This window comes from Nerophis ophidion, linkage group LG13, assembly GCF_033978795.1.
Source record: "Nerophis ophidion isolate RoL-2023_Sa linkage group LG13, RoL_Noph_v1.0, whole genome shotgun sequence".
Classification (NCBI taxonomy): domain Eukaryota; kingdom Metazoa; phylum Chordata; class Actinopteri; order Syngnathiformes; family Syngnathidae; genus Nerophis; species Nerophis ophidion.
Genome location: NC_084623.1, coordinates 2611871 through 2639839, shown reverse-complemented (window position 1 = coordinate 2639839; position 27969 = coordinate 2611871). Strand labels below are relative to the sequence as shown.

At 44.5% G+C, this 27969-nt stretch overlaps 1 protein-coding gene across 29 annotated transcripts in view; it reads right to left on the bottom strand.

Moving 5' to 3' along the window:
* neb (nebulin) overlaps positions 1 to 27969 on the bottom strand; it is a 104780-nt gene that overhangs the window by 67848 nt on the left and 8963 nt on the right. For 27 of the 29 annotated variants that reach the window (XM_061918196.1, XM_061918195.1, XM_061918203.1 and 24 more), the window contains exons 4-38: positions 26449 to 26502; positions 23330 to 23437; positions 23087 to 23194; positions 21080 to 21184; positions 20913 to 21017; positions 20724 to 20828; positions 17796 to 17900; positions 15380 to 15484; positions 15199 to 15306; positions 14938 to 15054; positions 14724 to 14825; positions 14546 to 14653; positions 14357 to 14461; positions 14181 to 14279; positions 11890 to 11994; positions 11697 to 11804; positions 11515 to 11628; positions 11236 to 11433; positions 11049 to 11156; positions 10855 to 10953; positions 8656 to 8760; positions 8476 to 8583; positions 8100 to 8411; positions 7823 to 8029; positions 7635 to 7739; positions 7390 to 7497; positions 7003 to 7314; positions 5157 to 5363; positions 4979 to 5083; positions 4790 to 4897; positions 2505 to 2816; positions 2228 to 2434; positions 2051 to 2155; positions 400 to 507; positions 1 to 312 (exon numbers count right to left, since the gene is read on the bottom strand). In XM_061918196.1, coding sequence (XP_061774180.1) covers positions 1 to 312; positions 400 to 507; positions 2051 to 2155; positions 2228 to 2434; positions 2505 to 2816; positions 4790 to 4897; positions 4979 to 5083; positions 5157 to 5363; positions 7003 to 7314; positions 7390 to 7497; positions 7635 to 7739; positions 7823 to 8029; positions 8100 to 8411; positions 8476 to 8583; positions 8656 to 8760; positions 10855 to 10953; positions 11049 to 11156; positions 11236 to 11433; positions 11515 to 11628; positions 11697 to 11804; positions 11890 to 11994; positions 14181 to 14279; positions 14357 to 14461; positions 14546 to 14653; positions 14724 to 14825; positions 14938 to 15054; positions 15199 to 15306; positions 15380 to 15484; positions 17796 to 17900; positions 20724 to 20828; positions 20913 to 21017; positions 21080 to 21184; positions 23087 to 23194; positions 23330 to 23437; positions 26449 to 26502 — 4887 coding nt within the window. The remainder of the gene's footprint in view (positions 313 to 399; positions 508 to 2050; positions 2156 to 2227; positions 2435 to 2504; positions 2817 to 4789; positions 4898 to 4978; positions 5084 to 5156; positions 5364 to 7002; positions 7315 to 7389; positions 7498 to 7634; positions 7740 to 7822; positions 8030 to 8099; positions 8412 to 8475; positions 8584 to 8655; positions 8761 to 10854; positions 10954 to 11048; positions 11157 to 11235; positions 11434 to 11514; positions 11629 to 11696; positions 11805 to 11889; positions 11995 to 14180; positions 14280 to 14356; positions 14462 to 14545; positions 14654 to 14723; positions 14826 to 14937; positions 15055 to 15198; positions 15307 to 15379; positions 15485 to 17795; positions 17901 to 20723; positions 20829 to 20912; positions 21018 to 21079; positions 21185 to 23086; positions 23195 to 23329; positions 23438 to 26448; positions 26503 to 27969) is intronic. The other 2 variants (XM_061918197.1, XM_061918198.1) reach the window with 2 other exon arrangements.

Sequence of the window (27969 nt, the reverse complement as noted above, 5' to 3'; positions counted from 1 at the left end):
ATCGCTGGACTGGGCGTTCATGGTGCGAGCCAACACAAAGTTCATGGCGTCAGGGAGGAGAGCGTTGCTGTGGTGCATCTTCCTGTAGCCGGTCATCGTCTGAGCGGCTGAGGCCTGCTTGGCGTGGACCACGCTCAGCATGTCCACCGGGGTGTGGTACTTCAGCTTGGCCTTGTGGTAGTCCTTCTTGTAGTTCTTGTCACTCTGAAACCTGGCCACCTCCATGTAGTGAACCAGCAGAGGGTCGTCCTGCAGGCTGCGGAAGCCCACGTGGTGACCCCTGGCCTTCTCGTGTGCCAGTTTGTACTTGTACTGTCGTGTTAAGAACAATGATCAAGTTCATACCAAACAATGGCTTTCCAAATCTTGATATAGTACAGGTGTAGTTTTTGGACTCACGTTGCTAGCAATACTTGTGCCTGACTTGGCAGCTACGATTGGAATGGCGTCTGCTTTTAGGTTGTAGCCCTTGTTGGCCAGCTCTACAAGGCCGGCTTTGTAAAGTTTCTGCAAGAAATAGGTATGAATATTTCACGGGACGTATTGAGTGAAGAATAGACGGACACAAAGTTGTCACCACATAGCTAATAGTCATGCATAGACCAGAGGTGTCCAAAGTGTGTCATTTGCGACCCGCAGCTTTTTCTCACTGGCACTCATCAAAGGTGGACGCTCTCTTTCCCTCTCCCTTGCACTCCTACTTGCTTCTTTCTTTTGTCTTGTCCTAACTTTCTTCTTGCCTCTTTCTGCGATGCTCTCTAAAATCTAAAGAATAGAATCGATCAACTGTCCTCTCAACGAAATTGACAAGCTCTCGGGTTTGAGGGAACCTGCCTGTTTTGACAGAAGGGGTGTTGGTGAACACACGACGGACTCTTGGGTGAAGAGGAGAGCTGCATGCCTGGCGACCCTTTCAATCCAGGACTTTGGAGAACTATACCTATTCAGAATCACGATAACAGGACGTCTGCGTATTGGAGTAAGTGTTGCTCCGGTGTATCAACAGATTGTAGGATGCTTGCAGCCGTTCAAAGTACCCTAAAGTTGTCACAAAAAAATTGGAGGATGCGAGCAGAACTGCGGGCACGCAGACTTTTGCGAATTTGGACTGTATTGCAATCTTGACAGCGGACACTGAGCGCAGGATACAGTCCTTTGAAAGCAAGTGTTAGAGAAGAATGCTACATATATCATACAGGGAACACCGGACAAATGAAGTGAAGTGAATTATATTTATATAGCGCTTTTTCTCTAGTGACTCAAAGCACTTTACATAGTGAAACCCAATATCTAAGTTATATTTAAACCAGTGTGGGTGGCACTGGGAGCAGGTGGGTAAAGTGTCTTGCCCAAGGACACAACGGCCATAACTAGGATGGCACAAGCGGGAATCGAACCTGCAACCCTCAAGTTGCTGGCACGGCCACTCTACCAACCGAGCTATACCGTCCCGTCATGGACAAATGACCATGTGAGACAGCTAGTTACCACCCATGCTGGCGAACAGGAACCTCTACTCTCAACAGTTGAACGTTGCAAGCTGACCTGCTGTGGCCATGTCTCAAGGCACACCTCCCTGTCAAAGACCGTCCTGCAGGGGACAGTGGAGGGGAAGCGGAGACGAGGCAGGCAGAGAAAGGCCTGGATGGACAACATCAAAGAATGGACTGGCCAGCTTCCAAACCCTGCTATGAACAGCAGAAGATCGTGAGCGCTGGAGATCCCTGACTGCCCAAGAGTCCACCATGACACCCCTACGGCCTCCTAGACCATGGGATGAATGAGTGAGTGAGTGCAATCTTGACAACATCTTGCAGACGCCGGCTGCTCTGATGGTGAACTATGATGAACTTGAGGACCAGAAAAGGACAATAAAGTGAAATGTTTGAATGTATTTTTGCCCGCTCAAACACAAGTATTCTAATCTGGGTTGTTTTCCCTGGCTGAAAGCGATTTGCCAAGGTGGTTCATTCGAGTGTGCGGGGACGAACCGTTTGGACACACCTGTACCCATGACTGATATTTGGGAGTGATTTAGGAGGGAGTTTACGTTGCTCATGTTGAGAGCGTTGGCCTTGGCCAGGACAATCTCAGGAGCATCTGGCATGACGTGGACTTTCAGTTTGTCCTTTTCCCAAGCGGCCGTGTAAGCTTGCTGTGAATGAAGCCCACAAAGAAGCCGATGAGCGACATGGACTTGTCAACATCGTTTTGAATTGTGCCACACCTTGTTCATGATCTGGTTGTTGGCCGTGGCCAGAGCGATGTCCATGGAGTCCATCAGCTTTTTGTGCTTGAAGGTGGACGGGTGAGTGCGGTACTTGTTCTCGTCGAGAATCTCACCACCGACCTTCGCCGTTTCTACCGCAAGGGAGCCGATGGGGACCCAGCCGATACCTTTTATGTAGTTGTTCCATTCCGACTTGTAGTCACACTGGTGGGAAAAGAGCCCATCGGTGATTGGACAGCACCGGAATGATCTGGAAGATGAGGGAAAAACTTACATCGCTGGACTGGGCGTTCATGGTGCGAGCCAACACAAAGTTCATGGCGTCAGGGAGGAGAGCGTTGCTGTGGTGCATCTTCCTGTAGCCGGTCATCGTCTGAGCGGCTGAGGCCTGCTTGGCGTGGACCACGCTCAGCATGTCCACCGGGGTGTGGTACTTCAGCTTGGCCTTGTGGTAGTCCTTCTTGTAGTTCTTGTCACTCTGAAACCTGGCCACCTCCATGTAGTGAACCAGCAGAGGGTCGTCCTGCAGGCTGCGGAAGCCCACGTGGTGACCCCTGGCCTTCTCAAAGTCTTTCTTGTATTGCACCTACAACAAAGGCCAGTGTCAACATTTGGAGCTAGACAGGCCTCCAGTGGTTCTTATGTGGAAGTAGTACTGGAGCAAAACTAGTTGCGAATGTGTATCTCCACCTGTGCGCCTGTAATCTGCTTTATGTGTCTGTGTAAATGGTAAATGTAAATGGGTTATGAGCTTGGATAGCGCTTTTCTACCTTCAAGGTACTCAAAGCGCTTTGACACTACTTCCACATTCACACACTGATGGAGGGAGCTGCCATGCGAGGCCCTAACCAGCACCCATCAGGAGCAAGGGTGAAGTGTCTTGCTCAAGGACACAACGGACGTGACTAGGATGGTAGAAGGTGGGGATCGAACCAGGAACCCTCAGGTTGCTGGCACGGCCACTCTGCTAACCGTGCCACGCCGTCCTCGTGTAGTAGTTTGTGTGTCTGTATCTTAATTTGTGTTTATAACCAGACCTGTGTGTGCCTGCTTAAATTTTTGCGTTTGTATTTCAATTTGTGTGTGTGTAAAAAAATGTGTCTGTGTGTTAAGATTTAGGAAACCTTGTTTTTTTTTTACACGTGGCTTTGATGTAAGATTTGTGTGTTCGTGCAGCGATCTGAATGTGTATAAAGACTTGTGTCTCAACTTTACCTTTCCTTTCCGTACACTCACCCCGAGTCAGCGTCTCACACTCATCTTATTCTGTGCACCGATTCACCTGTACGTGTACTAATTTGTGTGTCTGTATGTCAATCTGTGTGTGTGTATTCAGTGCCGCATGACACATAAGTCTTTTTACACATTCAGATCTTTGCATGGACACACAAATCTTACACAACAGTCAAGTGTAAAAAAACAGCAAGTTAGGGTTCTTGCTTCAAACAAATCTAAATATACATACACAAACATTTTTTTACACACACACAAATCCAAATACAGACACAGGAATTAAAACACCCACACGCGGCGCTGATTACACACACAAATATTGAGATTCAGACACACAAATTATTACATGGACACACAAATCTGACTACACACACACGGATTGAAATATAGACCCACAAATGAGTACACAGACACATAAATCTGATTACACACACACAGATTGAAATATAGACCCACAGATGAGTACACAGACATATATCTGAATACACACACGGATTAAGATACAGACACACAAATTAGTACACAGACACATAAATCAGATCACACACACACAGATCGAGATACAAACACACAAATTAGTACATAGACACATGAATCTGATTACACACACACAAAGATTCAGATACAGACACACACATGAGAACACAGACAAGTAAATCTGATTACACACACAGATTGAAATACACACAAATGAGTACACAGACAAGTAAATTAGAATACACACACACAGATTGAGATACAGACACACAAATGAGTACACAGACATGTAAATCAGATTACACACACACAGATTGAGATACAGACACACAAATGAGTACACAGACAAGTAAATCAGATTACACACACACAGATTGAGATACAGACACACAAATGAGTACACAGACAAGTAAATCAGATTACACACACACAGATTGAGATACAGACACACAAATGAGTACATGGACAGGTGAATCAGATTAAACACACACACATATTGAGATACAGACACACAAATGAGTACACAGACTAGTAAATCAGATTACACGCACACAGATTGAGATACAGGCACACAGAAAAGTAAATCAGATTACACACACACACACAGATTGAGATACAGACACACAAATGAGTAGACGGACAAGTAAATCAGATTACACACACACAGATTGAGATACAGACGGACAAATTAGTACACGGACACATAAATCAGATTACACACACACAGATTGAGATACGAACACACAAATGACTACACAGACAAGTAAATCATATTACAGACGCACAGATTGAGATACACATTTACAAATAGTTTTGCTCCAATAATATGTTTAGAGTGATTCACGCACATTGCTGGCAATATGTCTGCCTTGCTTGGCATGCTGGATGGGAATGGCGTCCAGCCTCAGGTCGTATCCTTTGGCGATATCGTCCATCCACTTCTGCCTGTATTGACTCTGCAGCACAAATGGTGTCAATGTTGTGGCCCAGACCTGACATGACTGTCAAAATGTGACTAAAAGATTTTGCATTCTGACCTCACTGAGGGTCTGAGCATTAAACTTGGCCTGGATGAACTGGGGACTGTCAGCCGGCAGGTGATAGGTGTGCTTGAACTTCTCACCAGAAGCCTTGTAGGCGGCCTGCAGAGAGAAGGTCAAGCATGTAGGTCACAGGTGCGCAGGCTCAGGTGGAGGTGGGCGGTGGTCACTGTACACTGTCCAGCTGCTTGGAGTTGGCCATGGCCAGAGTCATGTTCATGCTGTCGGTGGTGCTGGTGAACTTGAGAGAGCTGGGATGCTGACGGTAGCCCCTCTCATCCAGGGCCAGGTGGGCAGCTTTGGCTTTCTCAACGTCCAGAGAACCAATGGGAACCCAGCCTGATCCTTTGTAGTAGTTGGTGTAGTCGGACTTGTATGCGTTCTGTGGAGAAGCAGGAGAAGTCACGGCTCCTGCTGTGAAAGTAACAGTTACAGTCGGAAGGGGATTCATATGGGCCCATTCTCCAGGGTTTACCTGACGCATGAAACGTGACAAATTGAGGGGCACACTATCCACTTTAGCCGCCAAATGGCAGTCAAGTGTTGAATATCTTAAAATGTGTTTTTTTTGCCCCTTCCAACTTGATCACAGCGTCGTTTGCTATGGAGAGTGGCCCTTTCTATTATTTTCAGCAGACTGCATAGCAAAGTTGTCTATAGATGTTGTCATTCATCAGGTCATAGTAGTCTCAGGGCATTCAACCATCACAACTGGACTGTTTGGTTTGTCTTACAAGATGTTTGGTCTCTCATCCGAGTAGACTTCATCAGTTCATGATCTTAGACTTAGAATGGTCACATCTAGTCTTAGATTGGTCTGATCTAGTCTTAGACTTTGTCTGGTCACATCGAGTCTTAGACTTTGTCTGGTCACATCGAGTCTTAGACTTAGATTGGTCTGATATAGTCTTAGACTTAGATTGGTCACATCTGGTGCCAATACTTCAGTAGGCTTCATCAGTTCATGCTCATAGACTTAGATTAGTAAAATCTGGATTTATACTTTGATTGGTCAGATTTAGTGTTAGATTTAGATTGGTCAGATCTCGTCTTGGACTTAGATTGGTCAGATCTAGCCTTAGACTTAGATTGGTCAGATTTAATGACATATTTAGATTGGTCACATTTAGTCTTAGATTGGTCTGATCTAGTCTTAGACTTAGATTGGTCAGATCTAGCCTTAGACTTAGATTGGTTACATCTAGTTTCAGATTGGTCAAATGTAGGCTAGACTAGATCTGACCAATCTAAGTCTATGAGCGTGAACTGATGACGCCTACTGAGGTATTGGCACCAGCCACTAGACTAGACGTGACCAATCTAACTCTAAGACTAGATGTGACTAATCTAAGTCTAAGACTAAATGTGACCAATCTAAGATTAAGGCTAGGTTTTATCAATCTAAGTCTAAGACTAGACGTGACCAATCTAACTCTAAGACTAGATGTGACTAATCTAAGTCCAAGACTAAATGTGACCAATCTAAGACTAAGGCTAGGTCTTATCAATCTAAGTCTAAGACTAGATGTGACCAATCTAAGTCTAGAACTAGATATGACCAATCTAAGTCCAAGACTAGATGTGACTAATCTAAGTGTAAGACAAAATGTGACCAATCTAAGTCTATGACTAAATGTGACCAATCTAAGTCCAAGACTAGATGTGACCAATCTAAGTCTAGAACTAGATATGACCAATCTAAGTCCAAGACTAGATGTGACTAATCTAAGTGTAAGACAAAATGTGACCAATCTAAGTCTAAGACTAGATGTGACCAATCTAAGTCTAAGACTAGATGTGACCAATCTAAGTCTAAGACAAAATGTGACCGATCTAAGTCTAAGACTAGATGTGACCAATCTAAGTCTCTGATCATGAACTGGTGAAGTCTACTCGGATGAGAGAACAAACATCTTCCAAGTCCAGTTGCCATAGCAAAATGATGAGATCCAGCAGGAATTGGGGCCATTGAATCCTCTCCCTTCTGATGTTTGGAATGTGACCATTGAGGCGGCACGTACGTCACTCTGTTTCTCCATCATGTCCCTGCAGAGCTGCACCTGCATGTTGTCAGGAAGGAGCGTGTAGTCGTGAAGGTACGTCCTGTAGCCAATCATGGTCTGGACACCTGAGGAGTGTTTGGCCTGGGCCACACTCAGCATGTCCACCGGGGTGTGGTACTTGAGTTTGGCCTTGTGGTAGTCCTTCTTGTAGTTCTTGTCACTCTGCTGCTTGGCCACCTCCATGTAGTGAACCAGCAGAGGGTCGTCCTGCAGGCTGCGGAAGCCCACGTGTTGACCCCTGGCCTTCTCGTGGGCCAACTTGTACTTGTACTGCCAAGGAAGGAAATCTGAAGTGAACACAGGTGGTAACATTTGGGCCGCCTAGAAAGAAGTTCACCGACTCACATTGCTGGCAATGTCTCTGGAGGTTTTAGCGGCAACAATGGGAATAGCGTCTTCCTTCATGTGATGCCCTTTGAGCATATCTCTGCGGTGGGCGTAAGTGTAGTAGTTCTGGAAAACAAACACTTTAGGAGGTCTTATGTACAAAGTTTAGTACACGCCAGAAGTAGTAGTAGTTCTGGAAAACAAACACTTTAGGAGGTCTTATGTACAAAGCTTAGTACACGCCAGAAGACCCCGCGGCTAACCTGGCTGATGTTTGCGGCGTTGTATTTGGCTAGCACCAGTTCAGGAGCATCAACAGGAAGACTATAGGTGTGCTTGAACTCCTCGCCGCTGGCTTTGTAGTTTTTCTGCAGAATCACAGTTGGGAGACCGCTTTGAGCCTGAACAGGTCTACAAAGGAAGGCTGAGGGGTTTTGAAGGAGCCTCTTACCATATTAAGACTCTTGGAGTTGGCCTTGGCGAGCTCCATGTTCATGGAGTCGGTGACGCTGGTGAACTTGATGGTGTCGGGGTGTTGTCTGTACTTCTTCTCATCCAGGGCTGCTGCTGCCGCCTTTGCCTTCTCCACCTCCAGCGAGCCGATTGGAACCCAGCCGATTCCTTTCATCGAGGTCTCATAATCTTGTTTATATTGGTACTAGCAAGACAAGCAAGTTGGACTTTAGTCTTTTCAATGAGCTAGGCATCCCCAACAGGTTTAAACTCACGTCGCTGGCATTGTAGTTCATAGTGCGAGCCAGAGCCAGGTTCATGGCGTCCGGTAGGATGCAGTAATTGTGGTGGCGCTGCCTGTAGCCGGTTGAGGTCTGCACATTGGATGCATGTTTGGCGTGGGCCACACTCAGCATGTCCACCGGGGTGTGGTACTTCAGCTTGAGCTTGTGGTAGTCCTTCTTGTAGTTCTTGTCACTCTGCAGCTTGGCCACCTCCATGTAGTGAACCAGCAGAGGGTCGTCCTGCAGGCTGCGGAAGCCCACGTGTTGACCCTTGGCCTTCTGGTACGCCTTCTTGTACTGGACCTGAAGGCCAAATCACCGTTTGGCATTTGAACAATTACTTTTTTCACAGAGTACTAAAACTTACATCACTGGCAGCGTGTCTGGCAGCTTTGGCGGCGACAATGGGAATAGCGTCAGGTCTCAGGTCGTAACCTTCAGCGAGTGTGTCCTGCCACGCGTACTTGTAGTAGTTCTGAAAAAACAGATAGGATTGGTCTGTAGAGGACTGTCCCAAACAAATAGGCGTTCCTGTCAAGATAGTTACATTGCTGAAGTTGTAGGCGTTGCACTTGGCCTGCAGGAACTCTGGCATGTCAACGGGCAGTGAGTACTTCTGATGGATCTCCTCCAGACCTTTCTTGTAGAAGCGCTGAAAAGAAAGAGGAATACAAACTAGACTATGCAGAAATTGCATGTGAATGCCACAATACTGAAGCTGAACTGAAAGCTGAAGGAATGCAGAATAAATGGAGGAATGATTTCAATATTCAAGAGCTGAAGCTCAACTGAAACACTAGGGGAATAAAGAAGGAAAGGGACAAGCGGTAGAAAAACTGTATTGGTGGTATTTTTAATTATATAGTTTAAACTTAGCCAAAAGCATGCTTAGGCTGGAATATGAATTTGGCCGTCCTGGTTCATCAGACTGGGACTTGAATCTGTGACCTCCAGCATTAGAGACGAGTGTGTTAACTCCTGAGCTAAACACCTAAGCTGTCTATTTCTATTTCTTAAGGGAGCACACCATTGAGATGAGTGTACCCAGAATTCATTGCTGCAACAGTACTACATTTTCAGGTAATGTTGGGGATAAATCCAAGGGTTTTCTCAGATAAGCAGAAGAAGATGGATGGATGGACATTAAAATATCTTACCTAATTGTATGAAACATTTGCTTGCAGCTAACATTCAGACAAAAAAAAGTTGAATCCGTAGCTAAGAGTGATAGGGGAAATGAAGAGGTCCTCGGCTAAATGATGACACCTTGCTTTAGAACCTGTAAGTCAGCCAACTGGACATGAAAGCACCACTGCTCAAGTCTCGCCGTATGCCATCGCACGACCACTGCAACAAACTTCTTAGGCTAGGTCAAACTTATAGTCCCTTTCAGGGAGTGAAGTTTTGCATAAAATATGCAACCCATCCATCCATCCATCCAGTTTCTTAACTTATCCGAGAGGCCCAGACTTCCCTCTCCCCAGCCACTTGGTCCATCTCCTCCCGGGGGATCCCGAGGCATTCCCAGGCCAGCAGGGAGACATAGTCTTCCCAACGTGTCCTGGGTCTTCCCCGTGGCCTCCTACCGGTTGGACGTGCCCTAAACACCTCCCTAGGGAGGCGTTCGGGTGGCATCCTGACCAGATGCCCGAACCACCTCATCTGGCTCCTCTCCATGTGGAGGAGCAGCGGCTTTACTTTGAGTTCCTCCCGGATGACAGAGCTTCTCACCCTATCTCTAAGGGAGAGACCCAAAACTAATTTTGGCCGCTTGTACCCGTGATCTTGTCCTGTCGGTCATGACCCAAAGCTCATGACCATAGGTGAGGATGGGAACGTACATCGACCGGTAAATTGAGAGCTTTGCCTTCCGGCTCAGCTCCTTCTTCACCACAACGGATCGATACAGCGTCCGCATTACTGAAGACGCCGCACCGATCCGCCTGTCCATCTCACCATCCACTCTTCCCTCACTGGTGAACAAGACTCCTAGGTACTTGAACTCCTCCACTTGGGGCAGGGTCTCCTCCCCAACCTGGAGAAAGCACTCCACTCTTTTCTGGGCAAGAACCATGCACTCGGACTTGGAGGTGCAGATTCTCATTATGCAACACAAACCTAATAAACAATCATTAAATAAAAGTTATAGAAGGAAAATCAAATTGTAATGTGTGAGCTCCAAAAGGGACTATTACTGGAACTACACAAATGGCTTCCTATCTGTTCTCTGAATTCATTAAGTCAAAATAACACAGTTACCCACAATGCATTTCTGCAACAGTACTGTTTTTTGGCTTATTTCAGACTCAATCAATGTTCTTTTTACTACAATAAAATACTTTTTCCTGATAGTGTGGAACATTTACTTGCAGTCAAAGTTATTTTTATGGGTGGGGGAAGGTAACCTTGAGTCGGAGTGAGGGGAGGACTACCAATTAAATTGTCAAATATTGTGGCAGAGCATACAGACCTAGAAAAACAAGCAGGATTACTTTCTGGCTAAAAAAAAAGCCAGTTTTATTGTCTGATTAAGACAAATGCTTTGAAGGTGGAATGTTTGAAATTAGGAGCGGTTGAAAGAAAAAAAAGGGTGAAAATACCATAAATTGATGAATTACTGACGTCGGAACGATGCCGGAGTTATAGGCAAAGGAGAACATTGTAATGAATGTATGAATGTTGCTGTAGTTGCCACTCAATGAGGGCAAAGGTCTCGGCTGAACAACAAAGAGCATCAGCGACTCACGTCACTCCTCAGGAGCTGGTTGACTTTGGCTTGCATCATGACGGGGTGGTCATCGATCGAAGTGAAGGGGATGGTATCGGGATGCGTTCTGTATTTTTTCTGCACACAATGAAGATGTACACGTATGAAGGAATCCCTCGCATAAAGATGACACGTTTTGTTCAGGAACTGGACCAAACGAGTGTTGAACGGACCTCATCCAGGATTTGTCCGGCGTTCTTGGCTTTTTCCACATCTAGGGAGCCGAAAGGAACCCACGGGCTTCCCTTCATGTAGAGGTTGTACTCGGACTTGTACTCATTCTGCATTGCAGAGAAACACAGACAGGACTCATGACTCTTGGCGGTCCAAAAAGTCTGGCTGAACTGGGTCAGGACTCACGTCGCTCTGGATGATGTTGGCTTTCTTGGCCGTGTCCAGCTGCACCGTGTCGTGAGGAAGGAAGAAGTTGGTGTGGATGCTCCTGTAGCCGGCCATGCTGGCGATGCCCTGCGACTTCTTGGCTTGAGTGACTGACATCATGTCCAGCGGCGTGTGGTACTTGGTCTTGATCTTCTCGTAGTCCTTTTTGTATTCACGCTGCGAGGACACGCATTACGACGCTCAAACACAAGCCACCAATGAAAGAAGGAATGAAGACAAAGGGTGACATTTCTTTACATCACTCTGGATCTTGGCCACGTGAACGGAGTGCAGGATCTTGGGATCATCGTGGATACTGAGCGCTCCAACCATCTGACCCTTGTTCTTCTCATATTCCTTCTTGTATTTCACCTATAAAAAGTACCCTGATAAAAACCCCAGTGTCCAGTTCACACGGGTAATATGTGTCGCATACGTACGTCGCTTGCAATGTTGGTGTGAGCACGGGCAGCCAGGATCGAGATGGCGTCGCCTTTGACCTCAAACTTCTTGGCTTTTTCTCTCTCCCAGTCATACCTGTAGCAGTTCTGCAAGGACCAGATCCGTTTAAAAACAACACCAACGTACTGTCCTAAAAGTCCTCTTTATTTGTGTCTGCAGGCGCCAGCTTACGTCGCTAATATTGAAGGCGTTCACTCTGGACTGCACGAAGAAAGGATAGTCTGGAGGCAGACTGTTGTTTCCCTTTGTTTCCTCGTATTTTGCCTTGTAGTTGAGCTGCAAAGACAATCAACTTGAGGATCTTTCACTGCAAGCAATGCGACCAACAAGTTAAACCACAACAACGTCCAAAAGCAAGTAGCGCAATTCAGAGATCTGTTTTGGACGGTGCTAACATGTGGAGTGTCAGAGTACGATCCGTAAGGGTCTATCCAAAATGATGGAAGGCGAGAGATTTTCTTCCTAAAAAATAATTTTGCAGTCTGCTTTTGATGTTGTTCAGTCCCAGCAAACTCAGCTGAAACTGGTGCTAAATGCACAAAAATCAACTTCTCATAAAGTTGAACTTGAAATGGTCTCGACATATAAGTACTTGGGGATTGTTATCGATGAGAACTTGTCGTTTAAATCGCACATTGAAAAACTTGGGGCTGAACTTCAAATTAAATGCTTGATCCTGACCACTTTTATGCCTTTGCTAGATTATAGAGTAGGGGTCGGGAACCTTTTTGGCTGAGAGAGCCATTCATGCCAAATATTTTAAAGTATTTCCGTGAGAGCCATATAATATTTTTTTTAAGATTGAATACAACTAAATGCGTGCATTTTTAAGTAAGACCAACATTTTTAGAGTATAGTAAGTCTCTTATTCTTTTTAATGACATTATTCTGAAGCTAACCAACAATAAATAAAATATTTCTTACCATTAATGCGACTTCTTGAACAGGTGGGGTAGAAACCGGATGGACGGTTTAAAATGCATGAGAATGTTTTATATTTTGAACGTTATTTTTGACACTGTAATTACCAGTGGAATTTTTCATTACTTATCATGTTAAGCAATGTCAGCTAACATTTATCTGAGAGCCAGGTGCAGTCATCAAAAGAGCCACATCTGGCTCGAGAGCCACAGGTTCCCTACCCCTGTTATAGAGACTTGCACCAGACTCTAATTTGAAAAAACTACACACTGTATATCCCTGTACCTTATGTTTTATTACTAGCTGTGGTAGCTTGGTCCACCATTGCTCTTTGTATACAACAGCAGACTGTCCATCTTTGTCAGAACACATTTTCTTGATGGTTGTGTTGTATTTATAAATCACTTCTGGATCTGGATCCCCCTTATGTATGTTTGGAGACTCCAGGTACTACAGTTTAAGGTCACATGAAATACTTGGGCTGGTTTCCCCTTAGTTATGATCTTTAATGTCTAGAGACTCAAGTTACTGCAGATTAATGTCACAAGACATACTTGGTGTGATTCCCTCTTAGTTATGATCTTTAATGTCTAGAGATTCTAGTCGCTACAGACCAAGGTCACATGACATACTTTGTTTGGTTCCTCCTTAGTAATGATCTTCAATGTCTAAAAGACTCGGGCCTGTATAGACCAAGGTCATATGACATACCTGGTTTGGTTCCTCCTTAGTAATGATCTTCAATGTCTAAAAGACTCCGGCCCCTACAGATTAGGGTCATGTGACATACTTAGCATGTTTATTCCTCGAGCCAACACAAATCTTGGACAAACAGGTTTTAGATATTCTCCTCCATGGTCATGGAATAACTGACAGAAGGTACCAAAGTTACCTGAACTCATCACTTTGGGGCAATTTCAGGCCATTTTAAAGGATTGAGAAACTGTTTCTATTGGGCATTGTACTTGTTTGAAGTTGTTTTTACCGCAAAATGATATACATTGTTGTATGTTAAAATATGTTAGTCATTTATTTTGAATTGTGGCTGCTGTTTTTTAGATGCATTTCTGTGACTTTGTTTTTGCTGCCGTTTTGGCCGGGTCGCTCTTGGAAAAGAGATTTTAATCTCAATGAGTTTTTACCTGCTTGAATAAAGGATATTGACTGATACACTTAAAAATGTGTGTAGAATGCCTTGAATCCATCATGAAATAAAATGAAGGTTTTATCAGAAATATTAAGTTTGCAGGGATAGCTCATTTCCTGCCACAAGAGGGCAGCAGTGTGTAAAAGCCTCCAGTCCACCTCTCTTAGATCACTCAAACTATTTTGGTCCTGCTGAACACCCGTTGCTATATTTACAACAGATTGAGGGCTCTCCGGTTACCATGGTGACAAACAGACAGTTGGGCTCCCCGCATGATCTGGCACATTTGAAAAAAGTGATCCGCACATCTGAGAAATGGGTTGGAATTACGGCGAGCCCACTTGTCAGTGTCCTGGCAGGGGAAAGGTGACGTGAAGCAGAACTGGCTACGTACGTCACTCAGCTGTTTGGCGTTGATGGCCGCTTGAAGCATCACCGGCGAGTCCACCACTTGAGTAAACTTGACCGTGTCCGGGTGTTGCCGGTAAACGTTCTGCAAACGCAAGGGAAACATTGGTGTCACTCTCCCGAGTGGAGGACCGCCCAGCTTTCCGTCACAAGGACGCTCACGTCGTTGCACTGCTGCAGCTTCTTGGTGGCTTCGTACTCGGCCGTGGCGGTTTGAGGGAAGAAGCACTGGGTTTTCATCTCTTCGTAGTCGGCCTTGTACAGGTGCTGCGGGGACAGAGGGATGCGGTCTGAGGCGTGTGACGGCAGGGAAGGCGTCAGTGGTGGATGGGAATCATCGCGACCAATCACCTCTTTCTTCAGTTCCTCCGCCTGTTGGCAGTGAAGCATGTAGACGTCTTCGTAGCTGCCGACGTAGTGACCCTTCACCTCGTTGTCGTACTTCTCTTTGTAGCGCTTCTGCAGAAATCAAAGGGTTTTGTCGGACAAGAACGCGTCAAAGACCAAAGGGTGCACATGCTCTTCTTACGTCCGTGAATTGTTTGAGCACAGAGTCCATCTGGAACTTGGGCGTTTCGCAGTAGTTGATGCTGGAGCCTCGGGACTTCTCATAGTTCTCCTTGTAAACTTTCTGCAAAGACCATGAACCATTTCACTTCAGGTCATAGATCTCCAGGCTGATCTGTCTCTTCACACAAATATCAAGGAAGATGTAATGGACTAGATTCTTCGATGACACCTACATCACTGAGAATGTTGCCGGCGTATCTGAGCTGCCTGAGCCGAGGATTCTCTGTGGCGGGGAGCGTGTTGTAGTCCGACTCGGCTTTTGTCTTCTCGTACTCCTTCTTGTACGTCACCTGTAGACACAAACGTGGACATTGAGGTGAGTGGAGCTAGACCCACTGTTGTGTGTTGATCGGTTGACAGAGAACGGCCCTTTCCAGAGTGGGAAAAAGACAAAAACTAAAGGAGTCCGCCGTGGTTAACATGGGGAAGCTTACCCCACTCGCAGAGGACTGAGCCTTCTTGTGGGTGTCGTACACCGGCGTGTCTGTTTCCATGAAATAGATTTGGTCTTTTTTGTCCTCGTAGTCTTGCGTGTATTTTCTCTGTGGGGAAAAGAGGTTTGCAGTCAGCGGCAGAGACGAGGCGAAACCAGGGCAGAGTCTCTGGTGCGCTCACGTGGCTCAGGTTCTCCATGGCCACCCTGGCCGTGGCCACGTCGAAGTAGGGCGTCTCACACCATTGACCCTTCACCGTCTTATTGTACTCCTCTCTGTACTTGAGCTGGGGGGGAAGCACATAGCAACGTAGTCACCACATGGGAGTAAATGATGAGCTTCCTCTTGGACGACAGCCGCCAAGACTCTTTAGACTTAGACAAACTTTAACGGGAGGTTGTCCACTTCAGCGTGTAGTGGGTGACTTAAGTCAAAGTCTTACACTCTGAGAAGTGCAGATGACAAAAGGGAGTTATTCAAGCATGACGTGTTTGTTGAATCAAACTAGGAATGTTTGGACAGCCGGTGTTTGTGGTGTTGACCTCCGTCCTGAGCAGTGACAGCAGGCAGCAGCTGGCTGGTTATTTCTAGTCGCCAGGTCTCAACGCACGCAGACACAAGCTTTTCTAACCTTTTCTGTTCAGGTGCATGGGTGTTAGTACTGTTAAATTGATAGTAAATATGGGTAAATAGTATCTGCTAGCCTTTGTTACCGGTACCAAAATCATTAAATTATTAAAAATGTCATTATTGGCTTTATTTTAACAAAAAATGTTAGGGTACATGAAACAAATGTTTATTATTGCAAGTTTGTCCTTAAATAAAATGTTGAACATACTAGACAACTTGTCTTTTAGTAGTAAGTAAACAAACAAAGAGTCCTAATTAGTCTGCTGACGTATGCAGTAACATTTTGTGCCATTTATACACCTATTATTTTATACACATTATTAAGGACAAGTGGTAGAAAATGAATTATTAATCGACTTGTTCATTTACTGTTAATATCTGCTTATTTTCTCTTTTAACATGTTTTATCTACACTTCTGTTAAAATTTAATAATCACTTAGTCTTCTCTCCTTTGATACTTGACATTAGTTTTGGATGATACCACACATTTAGGTGTCGATCCGATACCAAGTAGTTACAGTATCATACATTGGTCATATTCAAAGTCCTCATGTGTCCAGGGACATATTTACTGACTTTATAAACATTACGTGATTGGTAAAAAAACAAAAGAAGATGTTGTGATGCCAAACAATGGAGTATGTGGTGGACCGGTATTTTTCAGAGGCAGTATAGTACCAAATATGATTCATTAGTATCACGGTACCGTACAATCCTAGTCTCTACTTAGTTAGTGAGTACATTTTGAGCAAAGCAGCACCTTTAAAAGTTATGTAGACCCGTGTTTGTAAGTCATAGGACCAATGTTGGGCCACCATCGCTCCCTTACACGCCCGCCAAAATCATCTCTTTCTTAGCTGTGGTCTATAAGGTACTCAGTTGTAATACACTTTTCCACCACTTGTGGCAGTAATGACGACATCAAACCAGCCCGAGAGAAGTTCCTTAAAGGGCAACTGCACTTTTTTGCTCATTTTGTGCATCATTCACCTGAATGTTGACAAGTATTAGCAATATTGTTATTGCAAGCGCTGGCGCAGAGGAACGACTTTTAGCAGAGCTAACTAGCTTATGCCGCTATATTGATGTATTGAGCTGCTGCATGGCCTCGGAGTTGGTGAAAGTTAATTCTAGATGATGAATCCTGTCTCTCACATGGATAGTAGACGGTTGTGGACATAAACCCACGAGTTGGTCAACTTTGACATCCAACTTACACCTGGAGAGGGTCAGAAGGAAACGAAAAAACATTTTTTTAACCCTTCGTGAGGATGTTGATGAATTGTTGATGTAAAGGGGAAGATATAAACATCCCATCAGTCTTTATCTCAGTGAGAGCAGCATTGTACAGTAAGTGATTGTTTTATTATGTTTGTTGTCTCTCATCAAGTCTGCCATGATTAGTGGTGTGTGAACGTAGTGAAATGAATACACAGCCGTATGTTTGAAATGAGCAAAATTGAGTAAATATCACGTTATTATGAATTTTCCCACATTCCATGTATACTTGGAGCGTGTGTATAAAACCTTGATGGAAGAATTTCAATGTTTTAAGAGCGTTTTAAAGCCATTATTATTATAATAATAAACTATAACCATTAACATTGACTCCATTGTGAGCTGACTTTTGCTAAGGTTTATTTATGCTTTAGGATGCATAAGGAAAGAAACAGTGTGACATAAACATTGTGAATGATTGACACATGTTCACAAATAAGTGCAGTTTCCTTTAAAGCAGAGAAATGAAGACTAAAATGGTCAATCTGTATTTTCATTTGCGCTTTGATTGTATTGACAGTTTAGCTAAGAAACAATTATTATTTATTATCAATTAATGTATACATTGTAGCACTGTGTATGTAAATGTATTTTTCTCCAGTGTCTTCTCTTGAAGATGAACGTAGTGGAAAGACTGAACCCCGAGGTTAAAAAGGTTAAGAAGGCCAGAAAGAAGAGAAGAACTCACATCACTGCGCTGATCGTTGGCTCTCTTGGCCAGCTCCACCTCAGGGGGGTCCGGCAGGGACGTGTACTTGGCCAGTCGCTGGTCGTGACCTTTCTTGTACTGGACCTGGGGGGTCACACAGTACACCTCCATACGTGAACATCACAGCCTTATAGACCTCTATACATGAACATCACAGCCTTATAGACCTCCATACATGAACATCACAGCCTTATAGACCTCCATACATGAACATCACAGCCTTATAGACCTCCATACGTGAACATCACAGCCTTATAGACCTCCATACATGAACATCACAGCCTTATAGACCTCCATACATGAACATCACAGCCTTATAGACCTCCATACATGAACATCACAGCCTTATAAACCTCCATACATGAACATCACAGCCTTATAGACCTCCATACGTGAACATCACAGCCTTATAGACCTCCATACATGAACATCACAGCCTTATAGACCTCCATACATGAACATCACAGCCTTATAGACCTCTATATGTGAACATCACAGCCTTATAGACCTCCATACATGAACATCACAGCCTTATAGACCTCCATACATGAACATCACAGCCTTATAGACCTCCATACGTGAACATCACAGCCTTATAGACCTCCATACATGAACATCACAGCCTTATAGACCTCCATACATGAACATCACAGCCTTATAGACCTCCATACGTGAACATCACAGCCTTATAGACCTCCATACATGAACATCACAGCCTTATAGACCTCCATACATGAACATCACAGCCTTATAGACCTCCATACATGAACATCACAGCCTTATAGACCTCCATACATGAACATCACAGCCTTATAGACCTCCATACATGAACATCACAGCCTTATAGACCTCCATACATGAACATCACAGCCTTATAGACCTCCATACATGAACATCACAGCCTTATAAACCTCCATACATGAACATCACAGCCTTATAGACCTCCATACATGAACATCACAGCCTTATAGACCTCTATACATGAACATCACAGCCTTATAGACCTCCATACATGAACATCACAGCCTTATAGACCTCCATACATGAACATCACAGCCTTATAGACCTCCATACATGAACATCACAGCCTTATAGACCTCTATATGTGAACATCACAGCCTTATAGACCTCCATACATGAACATCACAGCCTTATAGACCTCCATACATGAACATCACAGCCTTATAGACCTCCATACATGAACATCACAGCCTTATAGACCTCCATACATGAACATCACAGCCTTATAGACCTCCATACATGAACATCACAGCCTTATAGACCTCCATACATGAACATCACAGCCTTATAGACCTCCATACATGAACATCACAGCCTTATAGACCTCCATACATGAACATCACAGCCTTATAGACCTCCATACATGAACATCACAGCCTTATAGACCTCCATACATGAACATCACAGCCTTATAGACCTCCATACATGAACATCACAGCCTTATAAACCTCCATACATGAACATCACAGCCTTATAGACCTCCATACATGAACATCACAGCCTTATAGACCTCCATACGTGAACATCACAGCCTTATAGACCTCCATACATGAACATCACAGCCTTATAGACCTCCATACATGAACATCACAGCCTTATAGACCTCCATACATGAACATCACAGCCTTATAGACCTCCATACATGAACATCACAGCCTTATAGACCTCCATACATGAACATCACAGCCTTATAGACCTCCATACATGAACATCACAGCCTTATAAACCTCCATACATGAACATCACAGCCTTATAGACCTCCATACATGAACATCACAGCCTTATAGACCTCTATATGTGAACATCACAGCCTTATAGACCTCCATACATGAACATCACAGCCTTATAGACCTCCATACATGAACATCACAGCCTTATAGACCTCCATACATGAACATCACAGCCTTATAGACCTCCATACATGAACATCACAGCCTTATAGACCTCCATACATGAACATCACAGCCTTATAGACCTCCATACATGAACATCACAGCCTTATAGACCTCCATACATGAACATCACAGCCTTATAGACCTCCATACATGAACATCACAGCCTTATAGACCTCCATACATGAACATCACAGCCTTATAGACCTCCATACATGAACATCACAGCCTTATAGACCTCCATATGTGAAGATGACAACCTCCTAGACCTCCATAGGTGAACATGAGAACCTCCTAGACCTCCAAAGGTGAACATGAGAACCTCCTAGACCTCGATAGGTGAACATGAGAACCTCCTAGACCTCCATAGGTGAGCATAAGAACCTCCTAGACCTCCATAGGTGAACATGAGAACCTCCTAGACCTCGATAGGTGAACATGAGAAACTCCTAGACCTCCATAGGTGAACATGAGAACCTCCTAGACCTCCATAGGTGAACATGAGAACCTCCTAGACCTCGATAGGTGAACATGAGAACCTCCTAGACCTCCATAGGTGAACATAAGAACCTCCTAGACCTCGATAGGTGAGCATAAGAACCTCCTAGACCTCGATAGGTGAGCATAAGAACCTCCTAGACCTCCATAGGTGAACATGAGAATCTCCTAGACCTTGATAGGTGAGCATAAGAACCTCCTAGACCTTGATAGGTGAGCATAAGAACCTCCTAGACCTTGATAGGTGAGCATAAGAACCTCCTAGACCTTGATAGGTGAGCATAAGAACCTCCTAGACCTTGATAGGTGAGCATAAGAACCTCCTAGACCTTGATAGGTGAGCATAAGAACCTCCTAGACCTTGATAGGTGAGCATAAGAACCTCCTAGACCTTGACAGGTGAGCATAAGGACCTCCTAGACCTTGATAGGTGAGCATAAGGACCTCCTAGACCTCCGCAGGTGAAGATGTGTTGGGGGTTCGGAGGTGGACTTACGTCGCTGAGCACCTCCTGTGCCTGGGCCACGCGACGTAGCTCGGGGCTGTCGACGTAGGGACAGAACATAGTCTTCTCCTCATCCCAGTCCTCCGTGTAACGTTTCTGAGGAAGAACAATCACACGTCACTTCCTGGCAGGTGAAGGCGCACCTTGTTCGTCTTCTTCTCCTTCTTCCTCTTCGCTCACTTTGCTGCAGTTTGCGGCGTTCTTCACCGCCAGGACCAGCTCAGGAGCGTCCGGGGGCAGCAGGTACTTGTCCTTGGTCTCGTCCCACTTCTGCCTGTAGAGGACCTGAAATCCAGGAGCTTGTGAAGACCTCATCCCTCATACGTCTTCATGCCCTGTGGACTCACCTTGCTGATGAGGTCTGACACCTGCTTGACGTGAGCGATCTCCCGCGCCTTGCCGTCGTACAAACTGCCCGTCTTGGACTTGTTGCCCTCCATGCGGTACTTGATCTGAGGGGAACATACACCTTCTACTCAATATTGGGGGACCACCTGCTAGACACCTGGGTCTACTTGTCCCGCACACCTGGGTCTACTTGTCCCGCCCACCTGGGTCTACTTGTCCCGCCCACCTGGGTCGACTTGTCCTCCCCACCTCGGTCTACTTGTCCCGCCCACCTGGGTCTACTTGTCCCGCCCACCTGGGTCGACTTGTCCTGCCCACCTCGGTCTACTTGTCCTGCCCACCTGGGTCTACTTGTCCCGCCCACCTGCGTCGACTTGTCCCGCCCACCTGGGTCTACTTGTGCCGCCCACCTGGGTCTACTAGTCCCGCCCACCTGGGTCTACTTGTCCCGCCCACCTGGGTCTACTTGTCCCGCCCACCTGGGTTGACTTGTCTTGCCCACCTGGGTCTACTTGTCCCGCCCACCTGGGTTGACTTGTCCCGCCCACCTGGGTTGACTTGTCTTGCCCACCTCGGTCTACTTGTCCCTCCCACCTGGGTTGACTTGTCCCGCCCACCTGGGTTGACTTGTCTTGCCCACCTCGGTCTACTTGTCCCTCCCACCTGGGTCTACTTGTCCCGCCCACCTCGGTCTACTTGTCCCGCCCACCTGGGTCAACTTGTCTTGCCCACCTCGGTCTACTTGTCCCGCCCACCTGGGTCGACTTGTCTTGCCCACCTGGGTCTACTTGTCCCGCCCACCTGGGTCTACTTGTCCCGCCCACCTGGGTCTACTTGTCCCGCCAACCTGGGTCCACTTGTCCCGCCCACCTGGGTCCATTTGTCCCGCCCACCTGGGTCCACCTGTCCCGCCCACCTGGGTCCACCTGTCCCGCCCACCTGGGTCCACTTGTCCCGCCCACCTGGGTCTACTTGTCCCGCCCACCTGAGTCTACTTGTCTTGCCCACCTGGGTCTACTTGTCCCGCCCACCTGGGTCCACTTGCCCTGCCCACCTGGGTCTACTTGTCTTGCCCACCTGGGTCTACTTGTCCCGCCCACCTCGGTCCACTTGTCCCGCCCACCTGGGTCTACTTGTCCCGCCCACCTGGGTCCACTTGTCCCGCCCACCTGGGTCCACTTGTCCCGCCCACCTGGGTCCATTTGTCCCGCCCACCTGGGTCCACCTGTCCCGCCCACCTGGGTCTACTTGTCCCGAGCACCTGGGTTGACTTGTCTTGCCCACCTGGGTCTACTTATCCCGCCCACCTGGGTCCACTTGTCCCGCCCACCTGGGTCCATTTGTCCCGCCCACCTGGGTCCACCTGTCCCGCCCACCTGGGTCCACCTGTCCCGCCCACCTGGGTCCACCTGTCCCGCCCACCTGGGTCTACATGTCCCGCCCACCTGGGTCTACATGTCCCGCCCACCTGGGTCTACTTGTCTTGCCCACCTGGGTCTACTTGTCCCGCCCACCTGGGTCTACTTGTCCCACCCACCTGGGTCCACTTGTCCCGCCCACCTGGGTCTACTTGTCTTGCCCACCTGGGTCTACTTGTCCCGCCCACCTGGGTCCACTTGTCCCGCCCACCTGGGTCTACTTGTCCTGAGCACCTGGGTTGACTTGTCTTGCCCACCTGGATCTACTTGTCCCGCCCACCTGGGTTGACTTGTCTTGCCCACCTGGGTCTACTTGTCCCGCCCACCTGGGTTGACTTGTCTTGCCCACCTGGGTCGACTTGTCCCGCCCACCTGGGTCCACTTGTCCCGCCCACCTGGGTCCACTTGTCCCGCCCACCTGGGTTGACTTGTCTTGCCCACCTGGGTCTACTTGTCCCGCCCACCTGGTTCGACTTGTCCCGCCCACCTATATATATATATATATATATATATATATATATATGTGTGTGTGTGTGTGTGTGTGTGTTGTGACAGTCCCGTCATAAAGTGCTCCGACAAAGGCGTTACCTCGCTGAGTTGCTCCTGGGCCTTGTGGATGCGGATCATCTCGGGCGTCTCCATGGAGATGGCGGGTGGTTGCCCCCTGGACTGGTCGTACGCCTGGCGGTACTTGTTCTGTCCAGCAGGGGCAGCAAACACAAACACAAGTTTGCAACGCTCATCATGACGAGAAGGAAGGAAGGAAGGAAGGAAGGAAAGAAAGAAGGAAGGAAGGAAGGAAGGAAGGAAGGAAGGACGTGGATGTCTTACGTTGCTGAACTGCTCCACCATCTTGTGGCTGTGAGCCAGGTATGGAGTCATGAAGGTGGAGGTGTCCACCTTCACCTTCTTGCTCACTCTCCTGGTGGGCAGGCCAGACTGGGAGGGAACACCAGGACCACGTTAGCATGCTAACTCTTTCAGACACACTTTCACCTCATTTTGCACCTTGGAGTCATACAACTTGGTACATGACACATGCTAATTGCTAGCGTGCTAACTTATTTGTTTATTTATTTTTAATCTAACTTTACACGTTTTTAATAAATTTTGCAGTTCTACATGTTAGAGTCATATAAGTTGGTTCATGACACATGCTAACTGTTAGCATGCTAACTTTACACTTTTTGCTTTAGCTCATTTCTCAGCTGTCCAACTTAGATCAGGGGTCAGCAACCTTTTTCAAAACCAAGAGCTACTTCTTGGCTACTGATTCATGCCAAGGGCTACCAGTTTGATACACACTTCAATACATTGCCAGAAATAGCCAATTTGCTCAATTTACCTTTAATAAATAAAACTATGTATATAAAAAAATGGGTATTTCTGTCTGTCATTCCGTCGTACATTTTTTTCCTTTTATGAAATGATTAAAAAAAAACACTTAATTGAATGGTTTAAAAGAGGAGAAAACACGAAAAACATGAAAATTAAATTTTGAAACATAGTTTATCTACAATTTTGAGTCTTTAAAATTCAAAATTCAACCGAAAAAAATGAAGAGAAAAACTAGCTAATTGGAATTTTTTGTTTTTTTTAAATAAAAAAGAATTTATGGAACATAATTAGTAATTTTTCCTGATTAAGATTATTTTTTAGAATTTTGTCGACATGTTTTAAATAGGTTAAAATCCAATCTGCACTTTGTTAGAATATATAACAAATTGGACCAAGCTATATTTCTAACAAAGACAAATCATTATTTCTTCTAGATTTTCCAGAACAAAAATTTTAAAATAAATTCAAAAGACTTTGAAATAAGATTGAAATTTGATTCTACAGATTTTCCAGAATTGTTTTTTTTAATTTTGATCATAAGTTTGAAGAAATATTTCACAAAGTATAATTGAATGTATTTATTATTCTTTACAATAAAAAATTAAAAAGAATACTTGAACATTGATTTAAATTGTCAGGAAAGAAGAGGAAGGAATTTAAAAGGTGTTTAAAAATCATCAAATCATTTTTAAGGTTGTATTTTTTCTCTAAAATTGTCTTTCTGAAATTTATGAGAAAAAAAGTAAAAAAAAATAATGAATTTATTTAAACAAGTGAAGACCAAGTCTTTCAAATATTTTCTTGGATTTTCAAATTCTATTTGAGTTTTGTCTGTTAGAATTAAAAATGTTGACCAGCTTGCTAGTAAATAAATACAATTTAAAAAATAGAGGCAGCTCACTGGTAAGTGCTGCTATTTGAGCTATTTTTAGAACAGGCCAGCGGGCGCCTCATCTGGTCCTTACGGGCACCAGGCTGGTGACCCCTGACTTAGAGTCATATAATTTAGTATGCAAAAGATGCCAACTGTTGGCATGCTAACTTTTCTTGCCAGTTGTTAATGAGAGTACAGTAAGTATAAGACTGCTGTGTCATTACTACTGTATTACATCTCTTTACAATCTTCTTTATACTCTGACAATGAAAATATTCTATTTATGAACAAGGTATTGTATTTTGCACTTATCACAGTTGGGTCTGGAACCAATTAATAGTCAGGACGGTAAAGTGGCGGTGAGGCCATGACAAGTGAATCATTATTTGTGCACAAAGAGTGGAGGACGACAATCCTACTCAGCAAGAAGTTGACAAACACTTCATGCTGGCTGAGCAAATATTGACTAGAAGCCATCAAGTTGCCAAGCAACTCCTGTTTAATTCATGCAGGCGTCCACATTGTGGCCCCGGGGACATTGTCAACATACTCTTGCCAAAAACATCAAAGTGAAATAAAAGATCCATCAGATATTAAAAAGTTGACTCCTGTAACACAAATCTGCCATGCAGGTGTTTTGTGTTTTATTTTACACTGTCAATACTCAAATGATAATAATGGATTACAATTATTGTTATGGATTATTGACAATGACTTTACATTAAATATCACACTTTGAAATATTTTATTGGGGGAAAAATTGCATATTTTGTGTTATTTCTACAACAGACAGGATGCTCTTTCAAAAGGTGTCATACGTAAAAATGATCAAATAAATAAATATTTTTATATTGACGGATAAATCTGAAGTTTTTTTTAGCAATTTATGTTGAAAGTTAAAAAAATAGATAAAGACCCATGACTTATTTTTAACATTTTTATGAGTTTTTTTAGAACTGTCTTTCCTTAAAAAATGATAATGAACTCAAATCAATGTTGTGATTTATTAACTTATTTAGGGCTCCAATGACTTCACATCAAATATTACACTTTGAAATATTTTTTGCAGAAAATGTTGCATATTTTCTGTTGTTTTTTCTGTAACAAAAATGGTTGTCCTTAACAAAAAGTGTATAAAACATAAAAAGTGATAATAAAAAATCTGATAAAAAACACAGATAGATCTGACGTTATTTTAGCGATTCATGTTGAAAGTAAAAAAGGAAAAATGCAATTTAAAAAAATGTGTGACTTCTTTTTAACATTTTTATGAGTGGGACCCTTTTGGATCTCTGACCATTTTAGTGACTTTTTTATTTGACCCTTTGCTCGAAAAATAATAATAAATTAAAATCAATGTTGTTCCACTCTTTGGGGAAATATGACATATTTTGTCTATTTTTTCATAAAACTTTGGGTTTTCTTTAACAGAAAAATGCATCAAACACAAACAATATTTACTTCTTAATAAGAAATAATCAAATAAATGACTTTATACCAACAGATAGATTTGAAGTTGATCTGGAGTTTTAGGTGTTGAAAAAAAAATTGGACTTATTTTTAAGACTTTAATGACTTTGACCCTTTTGGGTCCCCGGGGCCTCAAAGGTGAAAAACAATGGCTTTTCTATTGGTTGTGAAGCTGAAAAGGAAGAAAAGACGATTGCGTGAAGGTGAGGCTCCGCCCCCAGCAGCCTCACAAGCAGCTTTGGCCATGAGGGGGCGGAGCTTCATTTACCTGGTGGCTGTGCGTGTGATGGTGCTGAAGATGAGCGCCGCTGGTCGGCATCTGCTACACACACACGACACACAACACTGGCCTTTCAAAAGAGAAGAAGACTTCTCCTCAGCTCCGGTGTCCTCCAGTGGACCTGAAGATGGCTAACTTCCCGTGCGGGAGGTCCGCTTCAACCCGCCAGTGAGGAACGTCTGACGTTTGAGCGCGCAATCGCCCCACCCCCGCTCCTTCGCAGGATTCTCACAGGCACGAGGCACCAACTAACCCGGACTGACTTTGACATCTCACGGCTTTCATCTTGACCTCTTAAAGGGCCGGCCGCAAACCTTCTGTGGGCGGTACCCCAGAGCTCGGGTGTCCAAAAAATACTACCACCGAAAAAGTGGAATAAAAGAGCAAAAGTGCATGGTGTACACATGCTAGGCTATAGGAGCTAGCGGCTACACGACAGCTAAGCACAGGATAGCACGCGAGCTAGACGTAGGTAATAATGATTGAACAATAAAAGGTGACGTGTCAACATAAAGAAGTACAATAGTTACATTTTACTTCCACATACTTAGTCTCCAATACCAGAAAGTACTCAGTAACAAACGTGTCCGCATCATTCAACTTACTTCATTGTGAATTATTGTGTCGGCAAAAAAACTCAAAAAAAACAATGACCACTCCACTAAGTCCGTTCCAAAGGGTCGATAATAAATATTTTAATGTTTGTCATATTTAACTATGTTTTCTGTTTGACTCTTTTCACTTCATCAAACCTTTATTTGACTAAATAACAGGAGCTTGAGTCCTGACAAGGTGGTATTGTAGCCGCTGGTGTGGGGACGACTTTAACGACAGCGCGAGGCGGTTTTCTCGCACATGAACTGCTATATTTTAGGAGTATAAACTTCCAGGATGTAATATTTGACACTACATGTACTTCTTCTTCCACTTGGCAACTGCACTTTCTTTTTTTAACATGTTGCTCATCATTCACAATCCTTATGGAAGACAAGAACACACACCTTCTTCTTGTTTATGCATTCTAAACTATAAATAAAATCTAGCAAAAGTCAGCTAACAATGGAGCCAATAAAAGCGCTCTAAAAAACATCCAAAAGCCTCCATCAACGTTTTATATACACACAGTAAGTATAGATGTACTATCTAGTAACATTCATAATAACATGTTATGTTTACATATTTTGAGTTTTAATGTCACATACTTCAACAACAACGCGACTACTAATCATGGTTGGCTTGATGAGAGACAACAAAGACTACTACAATGATCCAGAAACTTCTATTTTTGAGCCTGAACATAAGGAGGATGTCAATGTCTGCTCTCACTGGGATGTTTATATCTTCCCCTTTACATAAACAATTCATCATCATCCTCACAAAGAGTTAAAAAAAGTGTATTTTGGTGTCTTTCTGGCCACCTGCAGGTCTAAGTTGAATGTCAAAGTGGACCACCTTGTGGGTTTCTGTCCACAACCTTCTACTATCCAGGTGAGAGGCATTATCTATCAT